Source organism: Vipera berus (assembly GCF_964194415.1).
Source record: "Vipera berus genome assembly, chromosome: 5".
NCBI lineage: Eukaryota > Metazoa > Chordata > Lepidosauria > Squamata > Viperidae > Vipera > Vipera berus.
In genome coordinates, this window is record NC_138207.1 from 46782026 (window position 1) to 46808830 (window position 26805).

General features: G+C 37.4%; 1 protein-coding gene across 1 annotated transcript in view; it reads left to right on the forward strand.

The window, feature by feature from the left end:
- The window catches only part of ARMH3 (armadillo like helical domain containing 3), a 161794-nt gene that overhangs the window by 21154 nt on the left and 113835 nt on the right, over window positions 1–26805 (forward strand). Inside the window, exons 14-20 of the mRNA XM_081328954.1 lie at window positions 2093–2186; window positions 7657–7758; window positions 10809–10867; window positions 14935–15000; window positions 16481–16550; window positions 21310–21370; window positions 24868–24956. Of these exons, the coding sequence (XP_081185080.1) occupies window positions 2093–2186; window positions 7657–7758; window positions 10809–10867; window positions 14935–15000; window positions 16481–16550; window positions 21310–21370; window positions 24868–24956 (541 nt within the window). The remainder of the gene's footprint in view (window positions 1–2092; window positions 2187–7656; window positions 7759–10808; window positions 10868–14934; window positions 15001–16480; window positions 16551–21309; window positions 21371–24867; window positions 24957–26805) is intronic.

A 26805-nucleotide genomic window follows, 5' to 3' on the forward strand; every position in this document is an offset into this window, starting at 1 on the left:
TTTGCTCTAAAAGAGATTTAAACTCATCTTTTGTTAAGTGCTCTGTTTGATCTCAGTAACTTGCTAATGTTTGGATTTGAAAGATGGAACATATGTTCCTTTAATTGAATATTAAAACATTCCTGTTTGTTCTCCCACGCCCCCAAAAGATAGGAGACTACAGTGGTCAACCACCCCAAAATGGGGTGGGTCAATCAGTTCAGTCTAAAGATTGTAGTGTTGGAGTAGCCCCATGAGATTTAGGTTCTAGTCCCACTTCAGCTATGGAAAGTCAAGGAGTGATTTTGGCCAGTCACTTTGTCTCAGTTGAAACTGTCTCACAGGATTCTGTTGTGGGGATAAATAGGAAAAAGGCACATTCAGTATACAGTATTGCTTTGAATTTCAGTACAAAAGATGGAATTCAAATTCAACAAATAAACATCATGATCAATTACTGAATCAAGATAGAAGTTTGGTTTGAATTCATTTGGCCAGCATGTATGCTATAATATAGAACAAGCCAGTGTTGAACAGAATGGTGCTTCACCCCCTTCTGAATTCTTCAGGTCAGATTGTTTGTGAAGGTAAGGGAAGATAAGTAGACCTGGAGCATATAAAATTCTCCCTAAATTGGGCCAAGAATATCATACATAGTTGTGATCATCTAGACATCTCTCAGCTGATTAGAATCCAAAACTATACAATATCTTGTTTTTTGAAAATTCTGGCAGGGATCAATCTCCACTATTTTTCTTTTATTTAGGCAGAGTTTGTAGAAGCTTGAAAAAATAGGTTTTTTTAATTTTATCTCTGCCATTCTGAGTTTTGTTCTAGGGTGCTTTTAACTGATGTTTATATGTGGTGAATACTGGTTCAAATCTGGTTTAAATGAGTCTGAATAAAATCAAAATTTAATCATGCTGCTAGTGTTATTTAAGTTGCTCCAAATAAATATTTCAAGGTGTACTTGTCATTTTAAAAAGAAAGTCTGTATCATAAATAATAAATCTAGAATAAAGATGTGAGTAGTTTACATACATGTTTTGTTTGATGTTGGGACCATAGCTATGATGAAGATAATAATTTATGTATGAGAGTTGCTTTGTTCAGTTTAATCACTTTTGTATGACCTGTATGTTTTAGAGCAATGCTGAGGAGGATGGATACATGTGGGTTAAAAGCTTTTTCAGTTGAAACAGTATAGGAATTACTGCAGTAGTACAGCATCTTGCTGCTAGGCGGTGCTGTTACACTTAGCTGGAAGATAAGTTATAAAACCTGATTATAGGAGAACCCAAGTCATTCGACTATGGAAATGGAGTTGTTTGTTTGCATTATTTTCAGTGGACAGTTTATTTCAAAGTTGGCCTCGGAGGTTAATTTCAAAAATTGATAAAATGTTAGTCAATCCTTATAAGATAGTGAAGAATCCACAGCAGGCTCCCCTGTGAACTTGCATGAAATATTGTACAATTAAAAACAGATTGGTAATTCCAAAATTCACTTCAAATCTGCTTGCTGCTGAGAGAACATTTGGAAATATGTTGATATGAAAGGTACTGTGTAAAACAGGCTTCCTTATTTCACAGTTGAGCATAAAATAGAATACTATGCTGATTTAAAGTCTTGCCTGTTTTTATGGACGACAGCATTGCAAATGGAACCCTATAGTTAAATCAGCAATTAGATGCGGAGCTTCTGGCTGAGATGAAATGGAGAAAGAACTAGTAGAAGCAGGCAGGCAGAACAGGTAACAGTAATAATATTTGTATAGCCTTGTGTTCTGAAGCACCTGGGTTAAGCAGCAGGGTAGCAACATGATGCATGGACTTGCTGAATAATCAGGAATAAATTAAGAGAGGGAATGGAAGAAGATATTGCTTTCAAAGCAACTTTTCTAAGGAGATTAATTTTAAGAGACTTAACTTTTAAGAAGCTTCTCAGTAATTTCTTAATACACATGAAAATAATGACAGATTGTAGGAAGGATTGTAGGTGTGGTAAGATAGTTGTAATATCAGGAATAGGTTGAAATTGCACTAAAGGATACTTAAGGTACTTCAGGTGTCACTGAATGTAAATTTATTTAGATATATGTTTTAATGCCTAGAGTCATCCTGAAATTGGTTTAGTGACAATGCCGGTAAGCCCAGTTCCGACTACACCCGTTACTCCACTTGGAACCACACCACCTTCTTCTGATGGTGAGCCGTTCTATTTTATATACATGCTTGTTGCATTTCTGTACTCTAGGCAAGAGAACAAGTGGCCTTTTTATGCAGAAAAGCATAAGGGTCTATACATCCTGGAACCCTAGCAGAAACCCTTGCCAGGAAGAAAGTATAGAACCATGGTATTACTTGGCTTAAACATGAATTGTTCCCAAATGTGAATCTCTCTATGAATGTTATTTTTATGTGATAAGACTGTGGTGGCGAACCTATGGCACGTGTGCCACAGGCAGCATGCAGAGCCGTTCCCTGTGGGCATGCGCACCATCACCCCAGAGGGATGCGGGGCTGGGCTGCTCCCCTTCCCTTCTTCACTTGCGCCAGCGCTCTCACTCTTTCTCTGCACCGGGAGTCAGGGAGCAGCTGCAAGAGCTGGGCATGGAGAGGGGAGAAGCCAGAAGCAGCGCAGAGAAAGAGGTGTCGAGACGAGCTCAAGGGCTGGGGAGAGAATGGGGAAAAAGATCGCTCTTGCCATGATCTCCCTTCTGCTCGCCACTGGGAAGCCTGGCAGCACAGCTTGGCGCAGCTGCACTAGGAAACTCCAGTGCCCCGGACTTGCAAGTGAGTTTCGGCGCTCCCCAGGTTTTAGTGCAGCAACGGGACGAAACTCAGCAAAGCGCTGAGTTCACTTCGCGTGGGTTTGTGGTGCCTTCGCGAGAATGGCTGCTCCCCTCCACCTTCCCGTCTCCCCTTAGTTAAGGGGCACTTTGGCATGGGCAGCTAGGGAAGGGGAGGCCCAGCTTCTCTCAGGTGGCCGAATTAAGCGCACATTGGAAGGGGAACCTCTGAGTCGGGGGCAGCCAAAGTTAACCCTCCAGCTTGGGAGAGGAGCTCCTTCGGCGTGGAAAGTTTGGTGGACGTTGCTAAGAAGTGAATGAACGACCTCAATTCCAGAATCACATGGAAACGTGCAATATCTGGAGTGTGGATTGGAAAAGGGTGGGCTATTCTTTTATTCTTTTGTGAGTGGAGGTCCCTAAATTGGGGGAACAGGCGGAGGGGGGGAGGTTTAACCAGTGTAAAGGAATAATCTATATGTTGAGGAATTCGACTTTGGAAATGGTATTGAAACACACCCTTGGATAGCAGAAAGCATTTCTCTCCCCCCCCCAAAAAAAACACACTGGGATAAGAATACTTAATAAAAGCAAATTTTGGCATTATTTTACTCCAGTGGCCAATCAGATGCAGAGGGAAACTAAAACTGGACAAGAAACCAACAATAACTCTCCATTCTCTGTATAGAAGGTGTAGTTTTGTATAAGGAGAAGAAAGATAAAATAAATAACACATGCTGGATAAACCAGTACTGTAAACAACTGTACTTGCAGTGTGACAGCAGTTAAATCAGTGGTGCCACATTTCAAAGTTAAGAGTACTCTGATTGCAGCTGCTTTGTTGCAGGAATGTGGAATGGCATGGGACCCACAGGTTTGGCAAAGTGAAGAGAGGAAGTTGTTACAGCTTATTAGGAAAGATAAAATAGACAACCAAGAATGCTTTATTGACCGTTCTTCATCCAGATTTTATATCAGTTGCATCTGCTAATACAGGTGTTCTGAGACACTCCTCTGTTTTACTTTTTTTTCTTTGTCACTTTTTGGAATTTTTATTCTGCTTTCGTGAGAGGGTAGCGTTTGGGAGGGGGTGTAGCTGCCCCCTTCCCCCCCCAAGCCATCAGCTAAGCAAGACGCCAGCCTGCCCACATTCTTTCCCCTGTCCGAGGTTTTCGTTGTCATGAACATTTCTTTTGAGGATTGGTGGGGGAGCTGTTTGGTTTTTATTCTCCTCCCATCTGCTGGGTGGTTGCAGCAGGTTTTATTTATTTATTTATTTATTATTAGACTTATATACCGCCCTTCTCCCATAGGACTCAGGGCGGTTCACAGTCTCTTCTATTGTGCTGCGAGGTTACCCGCAAAGCATGTTTGGTTTTGGGGGGGGATCCCCACTCTGGTTGCTAAGCTTGCTTAAACCCTCTTCCTCCTCCTCCTCCTCCTCCTCCTCACCGGAGCCCCCCCTTTGTCTGCAACCAGCCCCTGCCTTGCCTTGCCTTGCCCCGCGGCAGTGGCACCCCTGCCCTGCCCCCTCCCTCGCCTCACCCTGCAGGGCGAGCTTCCTACCCACGCCCCACCCACCAGAGACCTCCTGGATCTCCTCCAACCCTGCCCGGCCCCCTCATGCATCCCCAGGAGCAACATCGAGGTGGCCACGCCCACCCTGGCCATGCCCACCCAGTCGGCTGTGACCACATAAGTGGGTTTTGGGTTGCAGTTTGGGCACTCGGTCTCTAAAAGGTTCGCCATCACTGTGATGAGACATTTCCCTTAGGCTGGTAGCACATGTGGGTGGCCATTCTAGATAATAGGATCAGTTGTCCGTATCCTATTGTATAGTTGCCCTGTGTATGTTGACTACTTTATGTGTTGCAGATATCTTAATGGAAAAATAAGATATATTTCATAAAACCCTATAGGCATTTAGGTGAGAACAGAGTCTTATCCTATAATAGCTGCTATTAAGGTCACTCTGGTATCCTGGTAGAAGAGTATTCTTCTCTGAGAAGATAAATTCTTCGTTGCCATGGATATCAAAAGCCTAAGGTTTTTTTAAAAAATAATTCTGTCTTCTACCTCTTGGTGTATGTATCCTATATGATGCTAAGGGTTGAGAGCTGCTTAAGCTTCTTTCATATTATTCACTGCAAATATATCTGCCTACACACATTTTTTAATGCAGCAGGCAAAATTTTTGTGCTTATCCTTAATTCTTTTTGCCTCTCATTTTCTAATTTACATAGACAAATCCAAATATGCACAGAGAGTGCTACTTTCCTATTTCCTGGAGATTAATGTTATAAAAGGAATTCTTATTTGGCCTACATCAATACAGACCTGAGTTTATTTATGGTTCTCATACTTTTTCTGTACTTTCTGGACCCAAGGAATGTGTCCACATTTTCTTATTCCCCAGTATTTCTTACTTCCTTTAAAAAAAAAGCAGGCCAGGATGACTCCCACTCATACTGTGCCACAAAAAATGCAGATGAATAAAGCAATATTTTACTTTACAGTTTATATTAGATATGGCCATTTTCAAAGTCAAAAGGCAGTTTATATCTTGAAGATACGATCCTGAGTACTTTAGCTGCTGCCGGATTTTGCAAAATAAGTCTCGAGTCTCGGATTAGTTGTGTTGTTTTTGACTTGTACCACACATTAAAAACTGTTGTAATGTTTCAAATTAATATTTATTTAGAACATTTATTATGCCCTCCAAATATGTGTGTAATTACAATTTCAGATGGCACACATCAAGTTAAAAAAAACCAAAAAATAATAATTAAAATTAAAAAAACATACAAAACAGAAACAAAATCCATAACCAATATATTAGACCACACACAGCCTGGGTTATCTAACATGCATACCATCTCCCAGAAGATGGGTTCATACGTAATCCTCTCCTCTGCCTGGGGGAGAGACCAGGTTTTTAAAGCTTTCTGGAAGCTTTGTGTCATCCTAGGTAGTTTTTTTTTGGTGGGGGGGGATGGAATTATTCAAAGGGGCCGGTGCTGTCACAGGAAAACCACACCTCCTAGGCCCCATCAAATGACTTTGCCTCATGGGTAGGCAGTCCCACAAATAGTATCTATTTTTGACACAGGTTTAAAGATAAGTAGGTAGCAAGTTTCTGCATAGTGATTAAGGATAGAAGACCTACCTTTTTCTGTTGTTGCAAAAGCTGTATAAAGTACCTATCACCATGGTATCTTTAATGTGGAATTTGCCTCTTTTTGTTATATTCATTCATCGTATACATCATAGGTTACCATTCAAGGCCTATTTTAGCTATTGGCTGAATATTAACTAGTCTCAGTGTAGCAAGGCTACTATTGGAAGATTGAGTGCTTCTGAAATTGCATTTCTTTATTAAATTTATATGCTGCCCATCTTACTCTGAAAAGCGATTCTGGGCAGTGTTGCTGAGTTTCAGACTTTTCTGACATTGATGAGAATATCTTTCTTTCCTGTTTTTATGTGATGGAAAAGATTTGTTATTGAATGTATCTATCTCAAATACTTAATTATGCTTACAATTATCCCTTGGTATTTCTGACATGGGACGCGGTGGCTCAGTGGGTTAGGACGCTGAGCCTGTTGATCAGAAGGTCGGCAGTTTGGCGGGTCGAATCCCAAGTGCCGCGTAACAGAGTGAGCACCTGTTACTCGTCCCAGCTTCTGCCCACCTAGCAGTTCGAAAGCACGTAAAAATGCAAGTAGAAAAATAGGGACCACTCCGGTGGGAAGGTAACAGAGTTCCGTGCGCCTTTGGCGTCTAGTCATGCCGGCCACATGACCACGGAGACGTCCTCGGACAAGCGCTGGCTCTTCGGCTTTGAAACGGAGATGAGCACCGGCCCCTAGAGTCGGAAACGACTAGCACGCATGTGCGGGGGAACCTTTACCTTTACCTTTATTTCTGACATGAAAGCAGAGAACACACTCGACTTGCAATATAAAGCCATTTTATCTTAAAGTCTTAAAAACAATTCTTCTGCTCAAGAGGATTCTGAAAAAAACAAAAACAAAATATTTCTGTTCTGATCATTAGATGGAAATAAATAGTTGAATTTTGTGGCTGGTGTTTGTACGAACCTTATAAGATCCATGTTGGTTAAGACTGAAGAAGCAAGTAGGACAATTAAATTTTTAACAGTCCTTGAGGAGTAATGGAATATTTTGGTATATCAAGTATGCTAATTTGGGAGAATAGAGTCTAGTTATTTGTTTTCATTACTTGCATGTAAACTTTCTTATTGTCAAAGAAATAAGCAACTGGAAATTGATGCTGAATGTCTTTTCTCTAAGTTTAGGCCACACCTTGAAAAAAAATTAACATTTGTTTTTTTCCTATTTTTTCTATATGTTGTTCTAATGAAATCTGATTTTTGAGCAACCTCCAGAGCAGTAATAACTAAAACTAACAACATAAGCATTACAAAATAATAAATAAATTCACAAATGCCAAGGAACAACCATAACAAAATTCCTGTCCAAGAGAAACTCGATGTGCTTCATTTGGGAGTGATCCTGTTTCATTGTGTGCGGTTGAGATGGCAATGTTGCTTGATTTTTCTTATCTCCAAATTGATAATCTACAATGATTCTGCCGGATGTCATAAACCAGGGGTCCTCAACCTTGGCAGCTTTAAGACTTTGTGGACTTCAACTCCCAGAATTGGCTGAGGAATTCTGGGAGTTGAAGTCCACAAAGTCTTAAAGCTGCCAAGGTTGAGGACCCCTGTCATAAACAACTGTTAAAGTAAAGAGAAATGTTTGTAATATTTAATAATAGAAACATGTTGCTTTATCTTCATTTGGAGGGATTTCTGGATGGTTCAGTTCTACTGATGAGCAAACCTTCTCTTGATTTTCCCCAGTCATAAACACTGTAGAGCTGCCCTTGGATGCTGACGTGCAGACAAGCAACTTGCTGATAACCTTCTTAAAGTACAGTTCTATTGTCATGCAGGATACCAAAGGTAGGCAGTTGTATCAAAACAGCTTTGTATTTCTGAAATCAACCGAGGTGAAAAGCTTGTTACTAACTTGACTGCATAAAAAATTCCAGCTAATTCCTCATGGATAGTAAAGTTCTTCAGACTGACAGAACGAGCTGCTTTCTTATTGCCAGATGACAATTATAAAAGATCAAGGAGCTTTGATGCTGGAGGAGAGAAAAACCATATATAGAAGAAAATGTGTAAAAGAGATTTGGCATGTTCTTCCAAGTAAATAAAATAGTTGACAATTATACCTAAGTTAGCAAAGGATAGAGAGGGTATATAGCACTGCATTTCTGAGAATACCCCAAAGGGAATACTGCGTGAGACAGAAGTCTGTGTTGAGAATAAACATTATGCACTCTTCAAAACACATGTGATGCTTCATAGCTAGCAAATCTGGCTTGTGAGCTGGTAAAAGTTGCAACAAGGTGATAGGATTTAGCTTGAATTTAAAAGTTTTGGCTTTCTACAAAAAGTATTGGAAGATGATGGTTCACACATGGATAACTCTGTATTCATAGTTGTTTTTGCTTCACCCTTTCAACCCAGTATTTCTATATGTATGTGTTTGCGTTTGTGTTATACTGTGTATTGTGTTAACGTATGTATTTGCCTATGCACATATATGCATAGAACTATGAAATACATTTTGCCTTTTATGTCTTTTGGGGAATGTCTGTTCAAGTGTTCCCCCCCCTCCCTTGGAGCTATATCTTTGGATTTTGTGTCAGATATGTGTCTGTTTTCTTATTGAATCTACATTTTTATGTAAAGATAAATGATGAATTTTTATGTAGAATTCAGCCACTCTATACCAGCAACTTTGGTGTTAAGCAAAATGGTCACTAAGTAAACCATGTGAAAGACAGAGAGAGGGAGAGAGACAGACAGACAGACAGACAGAAAGCGAAAGAGACATCTGGTTGCTACTATCTCACTTAGACAAAGTTCTCTCATGCAGCAACAATGGCATTATTTTCACTCTGGCATGTATTGTTCAGATGCAAAAATTTGGTTGTAAGTGTGCATATTGGTCAAAAATATTTTTTTTTACTACTGTTCATTAAAGTTAGATTTGCGGGCAATCACTGTGATACTTGCTAAACAAGTAGTGTATGTTCTTCTTGGGGATTTTCTTTTAGAGAATTACTATCTGCTTTTCTATGAAATAGCTATGAAAGTGTTGTGGGGTTTTTTTTTTTGCATGTGAGGTCAAGTCTTATCCTGTGTCTTGCACTTTGAGTTGAAGTTAATGACCATTAACAGTTATGGGAAAAAATATTGCCAAAAAGGATGAGATGGAAGGAGAAAGCAAATGAGGGGTGGATAAGCTTGAAGCATGTTTCTTTAACTGTTTGTGTTTTCGCTTTACAGCAACATGCATTGGTGATCTAGTTGTAAAACCACTCCAAGAATTTGGGATGTGTGATACTGTATCATTAAAATGGGAATTATAAACCATCTGAAATCATAAATTCAAACTGGTTTATTTCTAGAAAGTTAATTATGAGTTACTGCTTGTAGTGTTTTTGGACATTCTGATTTACCACACTTTGGTTAAACCAGTCCTGATTTGTATTGTGTCCAGGCTATGCCATTGAGTTAAATGATAGAAATAGATATGATGAGCCCCCAAACTTACCAAGGTAGCATTATGCAGTTCCTTTTATATTTGCATTGCAGTTTGAATCATTATGTATATCGACATTAAGCATTAAGGGAAATTTCTGCAAGTCATGGGTTGATTTAAATTTCATTTTCAATATGAAAGTTTTCATTTGCCCCATGTTTAAATGTAAAATGCTTATAAATTCTATTTGTGCTTTTTTCTGTTAATTAGGAATATGATAATAGTTCAGTATGGAATGCTGCTTGCTATAGTGGAAGTGACTAATTATCTGCCACAATGGAGTTTTCACAATTGATGCTTAGTTCAATTCTTAAAATATTTAGTATGGCAGTACTTTATAATGAATCCTCTAATTACTATTATCATGTTGGTGTTTTCTTTTTATTAATAGTCTCTACTTTGACAATGAGAACAAGCAATATGTAACTACATGGAATAGTCTTCACTCTGTGTTTCTTCTCACCCGTAACAGAGGGTCAAAATTGGCGTTGTTCTCAGGGAACCTGTGCTATTGTATAATGCATTTAAGATTTGGAAAGCTGTTTCAGTGCTAAAGCACAAAGCATGGCACTGCTTAAAGCAATTATGTAGCTAAGAAAATGCTGGTAAATAAACATATCACTAGTATGTAACTGCAGGAATCTAGGGTTAAATGCTTGGCATGAAGGAATAGTGCGTGCAGTGTAATCCCCAAGGATGAGACTTAACTGTGACACCTGAGCAGTAAATCTCTGGATTTTGCAGTGAAAAGATAACAAGACTCTATAAAGTATTATTGGTCTCTAGAGCTGCTGTTCCTGGAAAAAGAGCATTTCAGCTTGTTTTTCAATTGTCAGTGGATGCCAGGTGTGTTACTGGTATTTAAAGGTACCTCTATACAGGTATACAGTCACATACTCATATAAAATAATTCATATATTGGAACAAATTAAGGTTGACTACAGAAGTTATGATTAATGTAGATTGGTAGTCTGCTTTCTCAGCAGGAAGACTAGAGCAAAAGAGCAGTGTGGAAGTGTATGAAAATCATGCAATTCCAAGTTTATTAAACCAGGATTCATTTGGGTGGGTCATTGAGAACCTGCTACCTCATGGCAAGCAGCAATGCTGGCTGCTGTTTGATAGTCAAGAGAATCATCATCTCTTTAACAATGGAAAATGCTAATGCCGAAGACTAAAAAGAAGATAGCTTCAGGGTTAAAAACAAAAATTAACAAAATCGTTATTATTGTGGGCTCCTAGGTAATATCTTTGAAGTACAGTTGAAGTACCATGTTGTATCACCACTTGCTCTGTTGTGCTTACGGATTTCTGTGATTTCTGATTTGTGTATTGACTTTTTCACATGCTAAGGAATGGTTGTATATATATATGACCTCATGATATTTATTTGCAGATGAACACCGACTCCATAGTGGAAAGCTCTGTCTGATTATCTTAACCTGCATAGCAGAGGTAAGTTTTCCCAGTCCATATCCTCCATCTCAGTAACATATTTAAAAATCAGTACCTTAGGATCTATGCATTCCTTTACCTTCCTTCCTCTCTGAAACTGAACGATAATCACTGCAGTTTTGAGAAGTAATCACTTAGTGAGATTTGGCTAACTGAAAAATAGTTCTCATTGAGCTACTATTTTTATTAGGATAAAAAAAATCTTAAGACTGTAAATATTGAACACCACTTGTTTGTTTTTCATATATAAAAGGAGGTCATCTTTTTGCCTTAGAAAACAAGGAAACCTGAGAAAGGGAACTTACAGTCAAAAATGGGAAACTTTTGAAATGTAATAGTGCTTTCCTCTTTCCATTTTTATCAGAGAAAGTATTTGTTCATATTTCATAGATGGAATTACCTTTTCTGATTCACTCTGTATTGGCCTAACAATTCGATAACTTGTTAGACTAAACATGCCATGATTCTTAGCCTCCATCAGTTTTGGTTTTTAATAATCTTAAATCCATGGAAGCTGCCAGGTCTTGGATGTTTGAAATGGTAGCTCAAGCTGCCATAAAACAACCATTGAATTCATTCAGATGTTCATCATTAACTGCTACAATTGTCTTCTGAGTTTCTTGAAGCAGTAATTTGAAAAAATGCATTGATCATGTAATTATGGATTATTTAATCTTGAAATTGAATGGGAGGATCATATACAGTACAGTGTATTTAGGGTTGATTCTGGAATGAAATTGCTTCAGAATTAATGTTGCTACTTCAGCAACAGAGCTTCCTTTAAAATGGTAAACATTATTTAGTAAACAAATACATTTCTGTGTGAATTTTGTAAAACCTCTTCAGGTTCCTGATGCACATCAATGATAAAGGGCAAAAGAAACTAATGACAAAGTATATGTTAGTGCCGTACTTGTAGTTATTTATATTTTGAGCTGAGATACTGAAGTAGATAGACTATATATTTGGGGGAGGCTGGGTTGGAAGATGATTGTGGTTTTAAAATTGGAGAAAGAAATATCAATGACCTGCATTATGCTGAAGACATTAATGTAGTAGCTGAAGATGCAAATAATCTGGAAACTAGTAATGAATGGCAAGTACAGTAAAAAAAAGTGACTAAGATTATATATTAAAGAAGACCAAACTAATGACAAGTACTGCAACCTGTCTTAGAACTAACAATAAAGATATACTGAAGTAATGGATGTGTGATATGTCTATTCCAACAAATATCAAAATTGTAAAGGCAATGGTTTTTCCCATTATGGTTTATGAAAGCAAAATTTTAAAATTACAGAAGCAGAAAAGAATATTGACACTTTGGTATTGGAGAGGACTCCTGAGAATTCCATGGATCAGTAAGACAACAAACATAATTGATTGAAAAATCAATTCAGGGTTCTCACTTGAGCTAGAGCTACAGAGGACCAGGCTTAATTTATACTTTAACATATGCAAACATTTAGCTGTCTTGAAAAGGTGGGAAAGGTGGAAGGAATAGAGGAAGAGGATAACTATTAGCAAGGTGTGTACATTCAATTGCAATGGAGATCGATGTATTGCAGGAAAGCCTGAAGGACCAGGTTGGGGCAGAAATTCTGGAGAAGATCTGTGTGGTCGTTAAGACTCGCACCAACTTGAATAATCACAATTAGTCAGCTGGATGAGAGATACATTTGAATCATCTGCGTAGAGTAATATTTACTTATTTTTTTTATACAAGTTTTATTTTTTAATATCTACATTCAAATATTTGTGAAGCAATACGGTGGTTGGGTAATCAAAAGTAAACTATCAAATAATAAGTTATTTGTAAATAGCTCAGGTTACATCAACAAGAATTCCCTCTCCGATTCCCTTAGTTATAACATAGTCAAATTAATCAAATTAATACATTTCTAATTGTGACCTAGCCAATTAAAATAATTTTCAATATATTTTCACTAATACATATCAATATCCTGCTTTTAAGTTTTACCTAATTGCAATAAAATAATCTAGAGTAGCCTGTGATAAATGGAAGAAAGCTTACTTTTTGGGTAACCCACATTTCCCTATTTCAATAAAGAATAATTATCCTGTCTACAAAACTTACATTGTTCATTTCAAAACATTCTTATTTTTTACCAATAACGTCTATTTATCATCTTAACAATTCACCAATTATAGCAAAATATCTTACATTATACCTTTCCAAATTCTATAATATATATCAATTCTAATAACCAACTTTCCTTTAAAAGTTAAATACAAGATAAGTTTCTGTCTACATCATTACAACTAATATATTCTATATATCGTCTTAACCGTTCATTGTTAAAATACTATCTTTTTTGTTATATCATTCCAAATTCTATAATATAGTTCAGAGTTATATTCTAGAAGCTTAACTTTGTTTTCCCTTACAGATCTAAAACCTAAATGTAAAATCAGTTATATTTTTTAGATTCCCCTTAATCCATTAAAAGATAGAAATCCCAAAAACGAGACAAGTTCATTTTTTAAAATCTAACTCTCACCTTCCTTTTGTGCCAATCAGGCTTCCCTTTTGGTGTCTTTAAATTCTCAAATGTATCTCCCTTTCTTCCTACACTCCTTATTTGAATCCAGGGAGACCATCCAAATATCAGTTTTGCAAAGAAAGTGTCCCCTTTGTAACCATTAAAATTTTGCTTTTAATAGCTCAGTTTTTGATGTTTGATGTAATATAGTTGTCATTAGATCAGTCTGGTCTTTTTCTTCTTCCAATTCCATCTGGGTTAGGTAGAAAGTAGTAGCTGGTGTTATGGTTGTCATTAGATTAGCTGAATCTTCAACATTGTGTACTTGAAGGCCTTTAATATCTTCACTCTTAATGTTGCTTTCTTTGGTTACTATTGCTTTTTGAGTTGCAAGTTTTGTAGTTGATGTTGAAATTTGGATTTTAAGGTTCTCTGTAGGTTGCATTTGTTGTTCTTTGAAGTCTCCTATTTTAGTTTAGTTTCCACTTCTGTTTGCTTTTGGATTGTCAGTTCCTCATTTAAGATCAGAGTTTGATTTGGTGGCTTTAAGTTGTCAGATTTATCTTGCAGTTTGGCTTTAATATGCTCTGTCATTGCCAAAATTGTGTCCAGTATTGGTTTGTAATTAAGTGGTGGGATGTATTCATCCATTTTGTTGTTGTTTACAGCTAAATCTTCCATGGAGGCTATTTTAATAAGAGACAATGCTTATCCACCTCCAAAAGAATTGTTTTCGATGCCAGGTGTTCCCACACTTATCTTTGAAACTAATGTCAAGGACAGCTCTGTTAGTCAGCTCTCACAATAGGAAAAAGATTTACTTGCTGTACCATGTTTTGCCACAAGATGTCATCAATAGCATATAGAATGCGATACAGAATTTTTTTTCCAAATTAATATAAAACTTTTGTAGCATTAGTCCATTCTTTTTTTCCCTTAATTCACAGCTTGAACAGAAAATAGGGTAGTAGATCACCACAAAAAATAGAAGCTTTTTAGTAAGTACAAATAAAATTGCTTAATTTCTTTGCTGAGTTACTTGATTTTTTTAAAGGCTTCAAATTTATTCCCCAAATATATAATTGCCGTTCTTTCACAAAAAAGGGAAGGAGATTTTCAGAAGAGTCCCACAGGAAGATGGTTAGGGGAATAAGAAAGGTAAAATCTCACCCAAGTCCTCCAGATTGCTTCTTAGTGCTAGGTAGTGCTTTTGGCTTTCGGCAGGGAGCGGCTTAATGATTGGCCATCTTAATGGCCAGTCTCTTCTTCTTTGGGCCAAAGGAGCTGCTCCGGATTCAAGCGGAGGGCTCCTGCCCTTCCACGATCACAGGGAGGGCCTCCTCACGGTGGTCGCCCCTCCAGGGCGACTTTCGACCCTTTTCAGGGTCCTCCAAGGAAGAAAAATCGGACGGTAGGGAGTGGACTTTTCCTGCAAGCGCTGCGCACGCAAACCGGAAGCCTTGTAATATTTACTTATTGTTACATTCATAAATGTTGTCTTTCAGTACTACATTGATGTTATGTGTGATTTTGCTTACTTTGGTTATTTTTCTTTTTCCATAGGACCAGTATGCTAATGCTTTTCTGCATGATGACAATATGAATTTTCGTGTAAATCTCCACAGAATGGTAAGTTGTCTTGATCAGGAACTCTGCTAGGGCAAAGTCAGCCTTAGAATTTTTTTTCTCTTTCACTTCTTGGTTGTATTAGTGATTTGGGTTTGATGTTTTTCAGCTGATTTGTATTTTAACCTTTGTAAGTTTGTTTTTTAAATTTTATTTTAATTTAATTCTGTTTGCCACACAGTCAGTTGTTGATGTTTAACCACAATAAATAAAATGGATGTTTTGGTATTAAGCATTTGCATGGTGATGTTGGTAAACATCTCAAAGTTTCTGGTGAATGTTAAGTGTACTTGGTGATCTGGGCTTATTTTTCTTAATCTTCTCACCCTTATTCCAGTAGTTCATTGCATAATGCAAGACTGGTTCATAGTCAGGGGCAAGCAGCCTCATCTTAATTTCTTGAGTGGGGTGAGCTTGTAGAACACAATGGAGAGCAATTTCCATTGAGGCAATGAGAGACAACTAGATCTATGGAGATCTTAAGGAATAATATATATGTATGCATATTTTATATGTGGACAAGGCAGCGTTAAGATGATATGACAATCTGCTATCCCATGGGATTTTTTCATGGGTTCCCAGCTATTTCAATGGTTGCTAAAATGTATCACTTCCTGTTGTTTTTAACATTTTTAGAAGCAATCAGGACATTTACTAACCCTATTAATTTCTTTCTGTTTCTTCCTATACTATGTGACTACAGGAGGAAAAGGTTAAAAATAGAATGGAGAAAGAGTGGAAATTCCTAAAGCACTCATTTTTAGAGTAACTGTAGGATTTAATTTTGTTTCAGCAGCAGACAAAGTTAAACCTTTGTTAACACTCTCTCTGGTGTTCTTACAACATAACTGTCAAAGGAAAGTGAGTTTAACCACAAACAACCCTGGCCTGTTTTGAACTAAATCTGATGTATTCTAATTCATGCACTGACTGGGTTATGTTAAACCTTCCCTGAGTCAACTAATCAAAGTATATTGGGCAAAGGCAGCCTGTAAGCATCTTGTGTGAATAGCTGCTGCTTCTATTTTTCCAGTTGATAGATAAAGATGCAATGAACAATCATAACATGAAAATCTATTCAGCTATCTCAGTATTTTCTCTCTACTCTGGTTGGTATTGCAGTTGCCTAAGCTACCTTTTTGCTCAAAGCCTAATTAATAAAATAACTGCTGTAGGATAGAAGTGGATAGTGGTGTCTGCAGGGACAGGAAGAGAAGTAATACGCAGTATAATGCTATAACAGAAACTCCCAAAATTACATACTTGCATCTGACATCAGAATGGTAGCAGATAAAGGCTGGATTTGCATGATGATGTCATCATGTGAACATCATGATTTTTCCATTATTGTGGCCAACTGTGGATACCTATATGAGAGGATGAAAACATTCCTTTTCTGAGCAGTTTGATTTATATGGAAAATAGTGGTTTGTGTGATCCTTGCTTTATACCTTCTGACTAATTCATATTCACTTGTTTGAAGCCTATGAGACACAGAAAGAAAGCTGCTGATAAGAATCTTCCCTGTCGACCTCTAGTTTGTGCAGTGCTGGGTAAGTAAGTGTACTGGCCAGATTTTGTCAACAGCTTCTTCACAGATGGTGTGGGGGGATAAAGGGTTGGTGCAAGAGGGGAGATATTTATAACCTAATTCCGAAGTGCATTTCATTTACCAATATAATACAGTTCTATGCTTCCCACCTACCGCTTCCTTCTTTTGGCAAGAAGTAAAAAAACATTTTAGACAAATCCATCACAAACTAATTGGAGAGTGAGGGAATATATTTATTTTAAAATACTTTTAGATCACAATGGACTATGTGGTTAAATTCCTTTATACAGGTAGTCCTTGACATATGACCACAGTGGAACCCAAATTTTTTGTTGTTAAGTGAGGCATTTGTTAAGTGAATTTTGCCCCATTTTGTGACCTTTCTTGCCACAGTTGTTAAGTGAATCACTGCAGTTGATATGTTAGTAACCAGGTAGTTAAGTGAATCTGGTTTCCCCATTGACTTTGCTTGTCAGGAGGTCATAAAAGTTGATCACATGACCTTGGGACACAAAAATGGTCGTAAATATGAACCAATTGCCAAGCATCTGAACATAGATCACATGCTTATGGGAATACTGCAAAGGTTGTAATTGAAAAATGGTCATAAGTCACTTTTTTCACTGTCCTTGTAATTTTGAACAGTTGCCAAATGAACTGTTGTATGTCGAGGACAACCTATATAGGGTGAGTGCTGTATATAAATACAATTAAGTATAGAATGTTTTTATAGAGGACTGAATGCAAGGATCCTTTAGGACCTCTGTTTTACAGGTTTTTGAATACTGATAAGAGGAAAACTAGCAAAGCTGTTTGGGTTATTTTGTTAACTTAGAATAAATATATTGTGTTTATGTATTGGAGTAAAATATTTCTGAGTGTAGGTGATGTTGTAAGACTTGGAGTTCGTGAACAATTTGAACTGCTATTAAGATTTTTGTCAGATATTTTTATACATTGGAGAAACAACTTTTTGATACTTGTTTCCTATAGGAATTTGCCAATTTGATATAATGCCAGTTGTAGCAATTACAGTTTTTTTATATAAGTAACAGTGGAAAAGATAAATAACAATTGGAAGATGGGATGCTTGCAATTCTCACAAGTTTATTCCTTGGAATTAATACCTTAAGAGAGACATCTAGGTGCTAAATTAATTTTAGATGATAGTCAAATTATGAGTCATTAGTATCATAAGAAGCTGGAGTTCATGTCCATTTTTATCCATGATACTCACTGGGTAACTTTGTTCTAGACATTCTTTACTGTTCCAATTTATCTCACAGAGTTGATATGGGATAAAAGGAAGTGAGATCTACATGTAAACCTCTTTGGGCTCTTGGAGGAAAGGCAGGAAATGCAATAAAACAGCAGCTGAAGGAAAATTTCTTTCATGTTAGATCTCTGATTTATTATGCCAAAAAGAAGAGATCAACCCTTAGTTTGCCATTGGAGTAGAAGTAATTCCATTATTTTAGTTTTAATGTAAGAGTAAGAGGCTAACAATAGTGCTTTGTAAAATATTTCATTCAAAAACATTCTGACCTTGGAATATGCTAAGCTGAATGTTCCAAGTGCTTCCTTTATTGTTTTTACAAATAATTCAAAGCGATGAACATATCTAACACCTTCTTCCTCTTATTTTCTCCACAAGAGTAACCCTGTGAGGTGAGCTGGGCTGAGAGAGATTTGACTGGTCCAAAGTCACCCAAAGTATTTGAACTGTCTCTTGCTTTCTAGCCCAGTGCCTGAAGCACTTGACTAAACTGCTTCTTTTAATGGCTCTCTTTATGGAACATTTGAGGGTTGGAGTACGGTATGAAAGTTCTGTGATGGACCATTTTGTAGTTCATGCATACTCCTAGTTCACTGATGACGAACCTTTTAGAGACCGAGTGCCCAAACCGCAACCCAAAACCCACTTATTTATTGCAAAGTGCCAGGGGCGCATCAGCATTATGGTGCCCTCGGGGGGGGCAAGTGCCACCTCTAGCACACAAAAACCAGGGGAGCAAAAATAGGCCACTGTGCTGCAAGGCACTGCACCCCGCAAGAACTGGGCAGGGCTAGTGAGTATCACCCAGGCAATAGCCCCGTCCCATTTGCAGTGTGTGCATGCTCGCGGCCTTGTGCGCACGCGCACGCATGTAAAATGCTTCCCCCTCCCTTTTCTTCCAGTCCACCAATCGACAATGGTTGCTGACCTCTGCTCTACCATCTCTACTCGAGCTTGCTAGTCGGCCGCTTCACCTCCTTTGTGCTGGGCGGGGCTCCGGCTCCGGGCAGCGGTGGAGGCCTGATGGACCTGCTGCTGGTGGTGACAGTGCGCGTGCCAACAGAGAGGGCTCTGAGTGCCGCCTCTGGCATGTGTGCCATAGGTTCGCCACCACTGTCCTAGTTCATAGACAAAATATCTATCTTTTTCAGGCAGATAAGCAACTAACTAGATAGGGAGACATCACAGACACCATTTCTTTGATGTCTCCCTATCGTAGAAATGGAATTCCTGCGAGCTGTGAGGATTAATAATATACTAGGAGCAAGGTCCTTTCTGAAGGAGAAAAAAGGGCATTACAGCAGAGATTTGTGGTCAAACAATAAATTCTGGCTGGCACAGTCTGAAAAAAGGAAAGATCATGAGATTGCCTACTTGCACCCTTTATCAGTAATCTGCAGGAACTGAGGTCTTTGTTGTTGGCTCGTGAAATCAGTTGCTGATAGTCAAGAGTTTTCAACCAAGCTCATAGCTTTAATGGAGCCTATATGGACATAAGGTTTGTATGAGCCTCATTTTCTGAACAATTTCAGATGTAATTAATTTACTGCTAAAGAGATTTTCTGAGCAGCAGGATCAAAAAAAAATTCACTTGATGAATCATATTTTTTTCTGGATTACAAATAGAAAAAGAGTTTTAAAGATTTTAAAACTTTTGGCAAAAAGCTTAATAAGTGGATGCAATAAAATTGAAAATAGACAAAGGAAATTTATTTTGAAATATCATTTTTGGGTGAAAGTGTGAACTGGACCTTTGTGGGATGCTTTTTGTTTACTATTAAAGAGTGCAAAGAATTGGATTTTACGAAACAAAAGTTAAAACTATATGTTTGACAGGGATGTTGCCTGTAATTACAGAGATGCTGATTGTGATGCTGTTCTGTAACTATGGAATACCACGTGAGGCAAAAGTATTAAGTGTGCAAGAAGACAAAATAGAAAAAAGAAGGAATCTTGCTTTTATTCTTTTCTTTTCTTGAGACATTTTCAGTTTTGGATTATAATAGCAACCAACAGAAAAATGGCAAAAATGAAGGAAAAGACAGGATCGCCAGAGCAACTTACAGAGAGGGGAATTATGCCAGATTTGTTTCAGAAATTTGTTTGAGCAATTGGCATTATATGACTTATAAAGATAAAAGAGGAGATGAAAGAAATCAAACAAATGTTGGCAGATGTAAAAAAAAATTAATGACAAAGTGGAAATTTTAAAAAGATGTTCTAGACAAAGAGTTGGAAAGAGAACTGGTTCAATTGGAATTGAGAGAAAAGGATTTTTGTTTGAGATTTATGGAGATCCCAGAGGATTCTGCTTAATATGTTAGAGAAAAGATTATTAAATCTTCAGCAATTTTTTTTGGGATTGGGATAAGGAGGACACAGAGGCAAAAATCAACGAATTGTATAAACAAAAACAAGATTTGTGAGAAAAAGAAATATTCCAAGGGGTGTGTTGGTGCATTTTGTCAGGAAGAAGACAAGGGATCAAGTTTTACATCAGCATTTTAATAAATTTTATTTTTTAAAAAAATGATTCAAATACACATATTGATTTAGAGGAAAGACAATATCTACATTTATTGCTGGCTGGAAATCTCTTGTGGACTTTTGGCATAAAACAGAAAAAAGTGAATTTATGATTTGTGGTTTTGACGATTAAACAGGATAGATTATAAAAAAAGACGTAACCATCGAGAGTTTGGTATAGTGATTAAAGTGCTGATCTAGAAACTAGGAAATTCTGAGTTTGAGTATCATCTTAGGCATGAAAGCTGGCTAGGTGACTTTGGGTCAGTCATTCTCTTAATCAACTTCATAGGGTTGTTGTTGGAAAATAGAAGAGGATGGAGCATTATGTTTGTTCCTTTATTAATTGTAAATTAATAAAGATGGGATAAAAAATCTAAAAATTTAATAAGAGTAAATTTATAACTTCTGTAAAGATTGAAAGCTTCTTTTTTGCAACTTTTTTCTTTTCTATTTTTCTTTTATCTTTACTTTTGTGCACTTTTAGCTCTCTTCGATTTTTTCTTGTTTTTGTGGCACTCTTGTTGCACTAGGAAGATAATCCAGTTGAAGCAGTGTCTTAGAAATTGTGAGGCAATGACAGTCTGATGTCAAAGAGCAGGGGTTTATTTCCCCCTTCTTCTGTGCCCTTGCTTATGACTTTTGAGCAAGCTTCAGCTTTTTTATAATATACTCATTTCTGTAACAGCTACTTCACATTCCCTGAAATACTGAATGGAGTCCCTCCTCTCTTCCAAATTACAGTTATATTTCCTGTCCCTTAGTTACTTATTGCACAAGCTATAGGATTTCTCTCTTCCCAACAAGTATAGCTTGGAATCGTTGTACATAATAATGTTATGTCTAGGGTTAGGGTTAACAGTGGATAACACTAGCCAAGAACGATAGACTTTTCAGTTAGAATGGTAACTCATTATAAATCCTGTATCTTTAAATATTTGTATGACTTTTTTTGCAGATCTGATGGTGGAATTCATAATAACACACATGATGAAAGAATTTCCCATGGATCTCTATGTGTGAGTAACAACTACATGAAACTAGCCAATTTTAAGAGCTCTTCAAAATTCCAAACAATGATATTTCTGTTCAGTCCATCAAAAAATTAAGAAAAATGATTTGAATCTCCATTTTACTTTCCTAAATTATTTAACATAATATGGTAGTTGCATATCTCCAAAGGGAACATCATGGTGGGTTACCTACGTTGTTGTTAGCTGCGAAGTTGTGTCCGACTCATCGCGACCCCATGGACAATGTTCCTCCAGGCCTTCCTGTCCTCTACTACCTTCTGGAGTCCATTTAGGGTCACGCCTACTGCTTCAGTGACTCCATCCTCGTCCCCTTCTTCTATTGCCCTCAATCTTTCCCAGCATTAGGCACTTCCCCAGTGAGTCCTTCCTTCTCATTAGGTGGCCAAAGTATTTGAGTTTCAACTTCAGGATCTGACCTTCTAAAGAGCAGTCAGGGTTGATCTCCTCTAGGACTGACCGGTTTGATTGCCTTGCAGTCCAAGGCACTCGCAGGAGTCTTCTCCAGAACCATAGTTCAAAGGCTTCAATTCTTTGGCGCTCAGCCTTTCTTATGGTCCAACTTTCATTGCCATACATTGCAACTGGGAAGACCATAGCCTTGACTATACGCACTTTTGTTGACAGGGTGATGTCTTTGCTTTTTAGTGTGCTGTCTAGATTTGCCATTGCTTTCCTCCCCAGGAGCAAGTGTCTTTTAATTTTGGTACTCGCATCTCTTTAAGAACTTGCCACAGTTTGTTGTGATCCACACAATCAAATGCTTTAGTATAGTCAATGAAGCAGAAGTAGATGTTTTTCTGGAACTCCCTAGCTTTCTCCATGATCCAGCGTATGTTGGCAATTTGATCTCTAGTTCCTCTGCCTCTTCAAAATCCTGCCTGTACTTCTGGTAGTTCTCGATCCACATACTGCTGGAGTCTAGCTTGTAGGATTTTAAGCGTAACTTTACTAGCGTGAAATGAGTGCAATGGTGCGATAGTTTGAACATCTTTGGCACTGCCTTTCTTTGGAATTGGAATGTAAACTGACCTTTTCCAATCCTGTGGCCACTGTTGAGTTTTCCAAATTTGCTGGCAAATTGAGTGTAGCACTTTTACTGCATTGTCTTTTAAGATTTTGAATAGCTCAGCTAGAATACTGTCACCTCCACTAGCTTTGTTGTTGCACAGCTTTTCTAAGGCCCACTTCACTTCACATTCTAGGATGTCTGGCTCGAGGTCAGTGACCACCTCATCGTGGTTATCAGGGATGTTAAGCTCATTCTTGTATAGTTCTTCTGCGTAATTTTGCCATCTCTTCTGCCTCTGTTAGGTCCCTGCCATTTTGGTCCTTTATCATGCCCATTTTTGCATGAAACATTCCCTTCATCTCTCCAATTTTCTTGAAGAGATCTCTGGTCCTCCCTATTCTATTGTTTTCTTCTATTTCTTTGCACTGTTCATTTAAGAAGGCATTCTTATCTCTTCTAGCTATTCTCTGGAATTCTGCATTCAATTGGGCGTATCTTTCTTTTTCTCCCTTGCCTTTCGCTTCCCTCCTTTCCTCAGCTATTTTCAAAGCTTCCTCAGACAGTCATTTTGCTTTCTTGCATTTCTTTTTCTTTGGGATGGTTTTGGTTGCTACCTCTTGTACAATGTTGCGAACTTCTGTCCATAGTTCTTCAGGCACTCTGTCTATCAGATCTAATTCCTTAAATCTATTTGTCACCTCTATTGTATATTCAACAGGGATATGATTTAATTCATATCTGAGTGGCCTAGTGCTTTTCCCTATTTTCTTCAGTTTAAGCCTAAACTTTGCAATGAGAAGCTCATGGTCTGAGCCACAGTCAGCTCCTGGTCTTGTTTTTACTGACTGTATAGAGCTTCTCCATCTTTGGCTGCAGAGCACATAGTCAATCTGATTTCTGTGTTGACCATCTGGTGATGTCCATACGTAGAGCCGTCTCTTGGGTTGTTGGAAAAGAGTGTTTGCTATGACCATCGTATTCTCTTGACAAAATTCTATCAGCCTGTTGCCCCGCTTCATTTTGTACTCCAAGGCCAAACTTGCCTGTCATTCCGGTTATCCACTGGAGAAGGAAGTGGCAACCCACTCCAGTATCTTTGCTATGAAAACCCTATGGACAGTACCAAAAGGGTTACATACAGTTGCATGTAAAAAGGCCCCTCTGGTCAAATTTTATGTTTCAATACATACCTAAGTGAACAGAAGCTGATATATCCTCTCAATTGTATAAAATTAAACATGACACCTTTCTGGAAAATGGAATGCAGGCTTACTATTTGTGTACAGATTATTCAAAAGAAGGAAAAATGAATATGGCAGGTGCAGAAGTTTTGACAGTCTTACATTCAGTATTTTTTTAATACACCCTTGGCAGAAATAATAGCTTCCAAGTATTTCCAGTACTACGGCTAGCTAAAACTTTTTTTATTTTTGCTTTTGGAACTTTTTCCCCACTCTACCTATTCCCTACAGATATTCAATGATTTTCATATAACATAATTTTAAACCATAACGAGTGATTCTATATAATATTAAGCCTAAATAAACAAGCCACAGTTTAGCATTATGTGTGAACCAGGGTGAGCTTCTAGTAACTCTGAGTATATGATATTGTGATGGGTTAGAGTGCTGTAGCTTTCAAACTTCTATTAGTGGTCATAGCTTTTGTTAATCTAAATGATCTGGTTAATGTGCTAAGCCTGTTTGTTAATTATGATTTATTGAATAAACAATTATTGATTACGTTCAGGGGACATGTTAAGCCATAAATCATGATTTGCAAGTATTAATGGTTGGGTTCATGCAATACATATAGCCCAAAATAATACAAATCATATTTTGCATTTGGTGTGAACCCAATTAATATTATATCCAGTTTAGTTGGAAGCACTATTCTTGGTTTGACTGATTTGAATTCCAAATTTAAAAAAAGCTGGTAAATATGTTTCATTTTCCTTTTTCTTGGAACCTAGATTATTTATGTGGAATTTATTTTTTATTTTATTTTAATTCCATTTATATCCCGCCCTTCTCCGAAGACTCAGGGCGGCTTACAAGCTTAGCAGTAGCCTTCATTCTATGTATATGCCTGCTTATTAGGGCTTTCACACACACCCCAAGCGGCATTATTACAAAGTCAGCTTAATTGCCCCCAACAATCTGGGTCCAAGTATTTAATCCACCTTCAGATTTCCGATTTCCAACTAAATACCCCCAAATTTAATAACTCCACATCTACCTCCTTTTTTTCTTTCACATGTACCAGTGGTATACTGATATACTGAATACTGATAATTTGAGTTACTGTTTTACAAATAGTTGGGCATATTAATGTGTTTCATCATTTTCAGCCTTGACCTCACTAGTCGCAGTTCTATATGACACATCCTTTATAGAACTATTTATTGAAAGTATACACCACTCCCAATTCTTTGCTGCTAATTATGTTGGGGGTTCCTCTCTTCTTGCTGCAGATGCTGTATTCAGATAGTACACAAGCTGCTTTGCTACCAGAAAAAGTGCAGAGTGAGACTTCATTACACTTGGAGGGAACTCTGGTCAGGTACATTTTTAGTCTTACCATCATAAGGCCTGACATATTTCTTCATAGGGTCAGTGCTCATAGTTTTAAAATAAATGTTAAATAACTGAAATGCAGTGCTAATGTACTGTATGCTACATTCCAGTACTTGATTGTAGGTAATTTCACCAGAAAACGCAATTTGGAGCGTCGAGAAAAGTAAATTAATATTTTTAAGTTCTAGTTTTGTTTTTTGTTGGTGCTGAGACTGTTTTCCATGTAGAGAATCTTTTGTATGGGATCCACTGTGATAAATTTCATATTTTTAGAATCGAGATGCTGTAGATGTTCATCTCAACATAGAGTCCCCATTTTGGTGGCAATTCTGTTAGGCTCTTTTTCTGTGTGTGTTTTCAGCGTACTGAATCTGTATTCTGACATGGCAGGAGGAGAGCCATGTTAACCAAATCAGAAGGAGCCTGGTAGCACATTCTCTAACTAATCAATTTTATGAAAAAAGCATAAGGTTTTATGAGCTGTGCAGGTATTGGATGAAGTGAGTTGAAGTTCATGAAAGTTTATGCTGTTTCTTAAAATAGATTAGTTGGAAAACGTGCTATCTGACTTTTTCTAATTTTGTATTCTGACATGTTAAGATGACATGTTTCCTGTTTTCTTATTGTTGGCAGCATATTCAGAGATATGGAAAACTACAGAGGGATAGCAAGCAGGTCTTTGCATAGCAATTCTGCCATACACTATGCTCAGAAGGGATGTTTTGCAAGTGAGATGGGGGATATTAAAACTTAATTCTCAGAGATTAGCATGTACTTTGGAAATGAGCTAGATTGCACCAGTAGACCTATCTAGTCATGTTCCTTGCTATGGAACAAGATTTTGAGTACAGCTAACTGTTCTGTCTTTACAAAATCTTCCATGACTTAATTAAGTTTTTCTCAAAAAGCTCAGACATTCCTCCTGTGTTTAAGGAACTGTACATTATACTTGAAATTTAGGTTTTCAATGAATTTCTTCCTGGTAGTGCTGTTGGAAAGCTGTGTTCTTAAAAATACTGTGGATAGCTGGGTAGCAGTCTCCCTTATGGGAACTCTGTACAAATAGATGAAACTGCTGCTATTTTCTGATCCCACATAAGTTAATTAATATTTCTTTTTGTGAATATTTCTTTTAACAGATTTCTAAATGTATTCTGTGCATATTATTGGCAAGCTAGTTGATAGAATTGATGTTTGAACTGGATTTTCTGAGAACTTTATAATTGTTGCCTCCTTGCCTTAGGATAATGTAGAGAATGTTGCATCACATAGTTCACATCTCTAAGTATTAGAGATAAAAAGTATAAGATGTGTAAGATATAAGATAAATATATCTTATATCTGCTGTATTTAATGCTACCTAAAGTAGTTTTTGCAGAATCTAGTTCTAAGTTAAAGCTAAGTGAATGTTTACTTTACACAATAAATAATTACAGGTGGAAAACCATTTTATTTTTCCAGGCTTTTAGATGGCTTTTAATTGTGCTTTAATTGCACTTAAAGGTTTATGTAGTGTTTTTATTTTTCATTTTATTGTATATGTTTTTATTCAAATTGTTTGTGTGCACGGGTGCATGTGTGTGTGTGTGTGTGTGTGTGTGTGTTTGTGTGAGTGTGATTTCTTGTAAAGTTTAATTGATACCTGCATCCCTCTACCAAATAACTGCAGATTGTATAACCATCACTACCCTTTAAGTTAGAACTAACTGAATGTAAGATATTGTGTGCATCAGCTGGTGGATCTTTTACTTGTTTGATTAAATATCTTGTGTAAACTCATTCTACTTGTTTGTTTCCTAACTTAATGAAATTTAGTTTTGGAGATACTTTTGAAA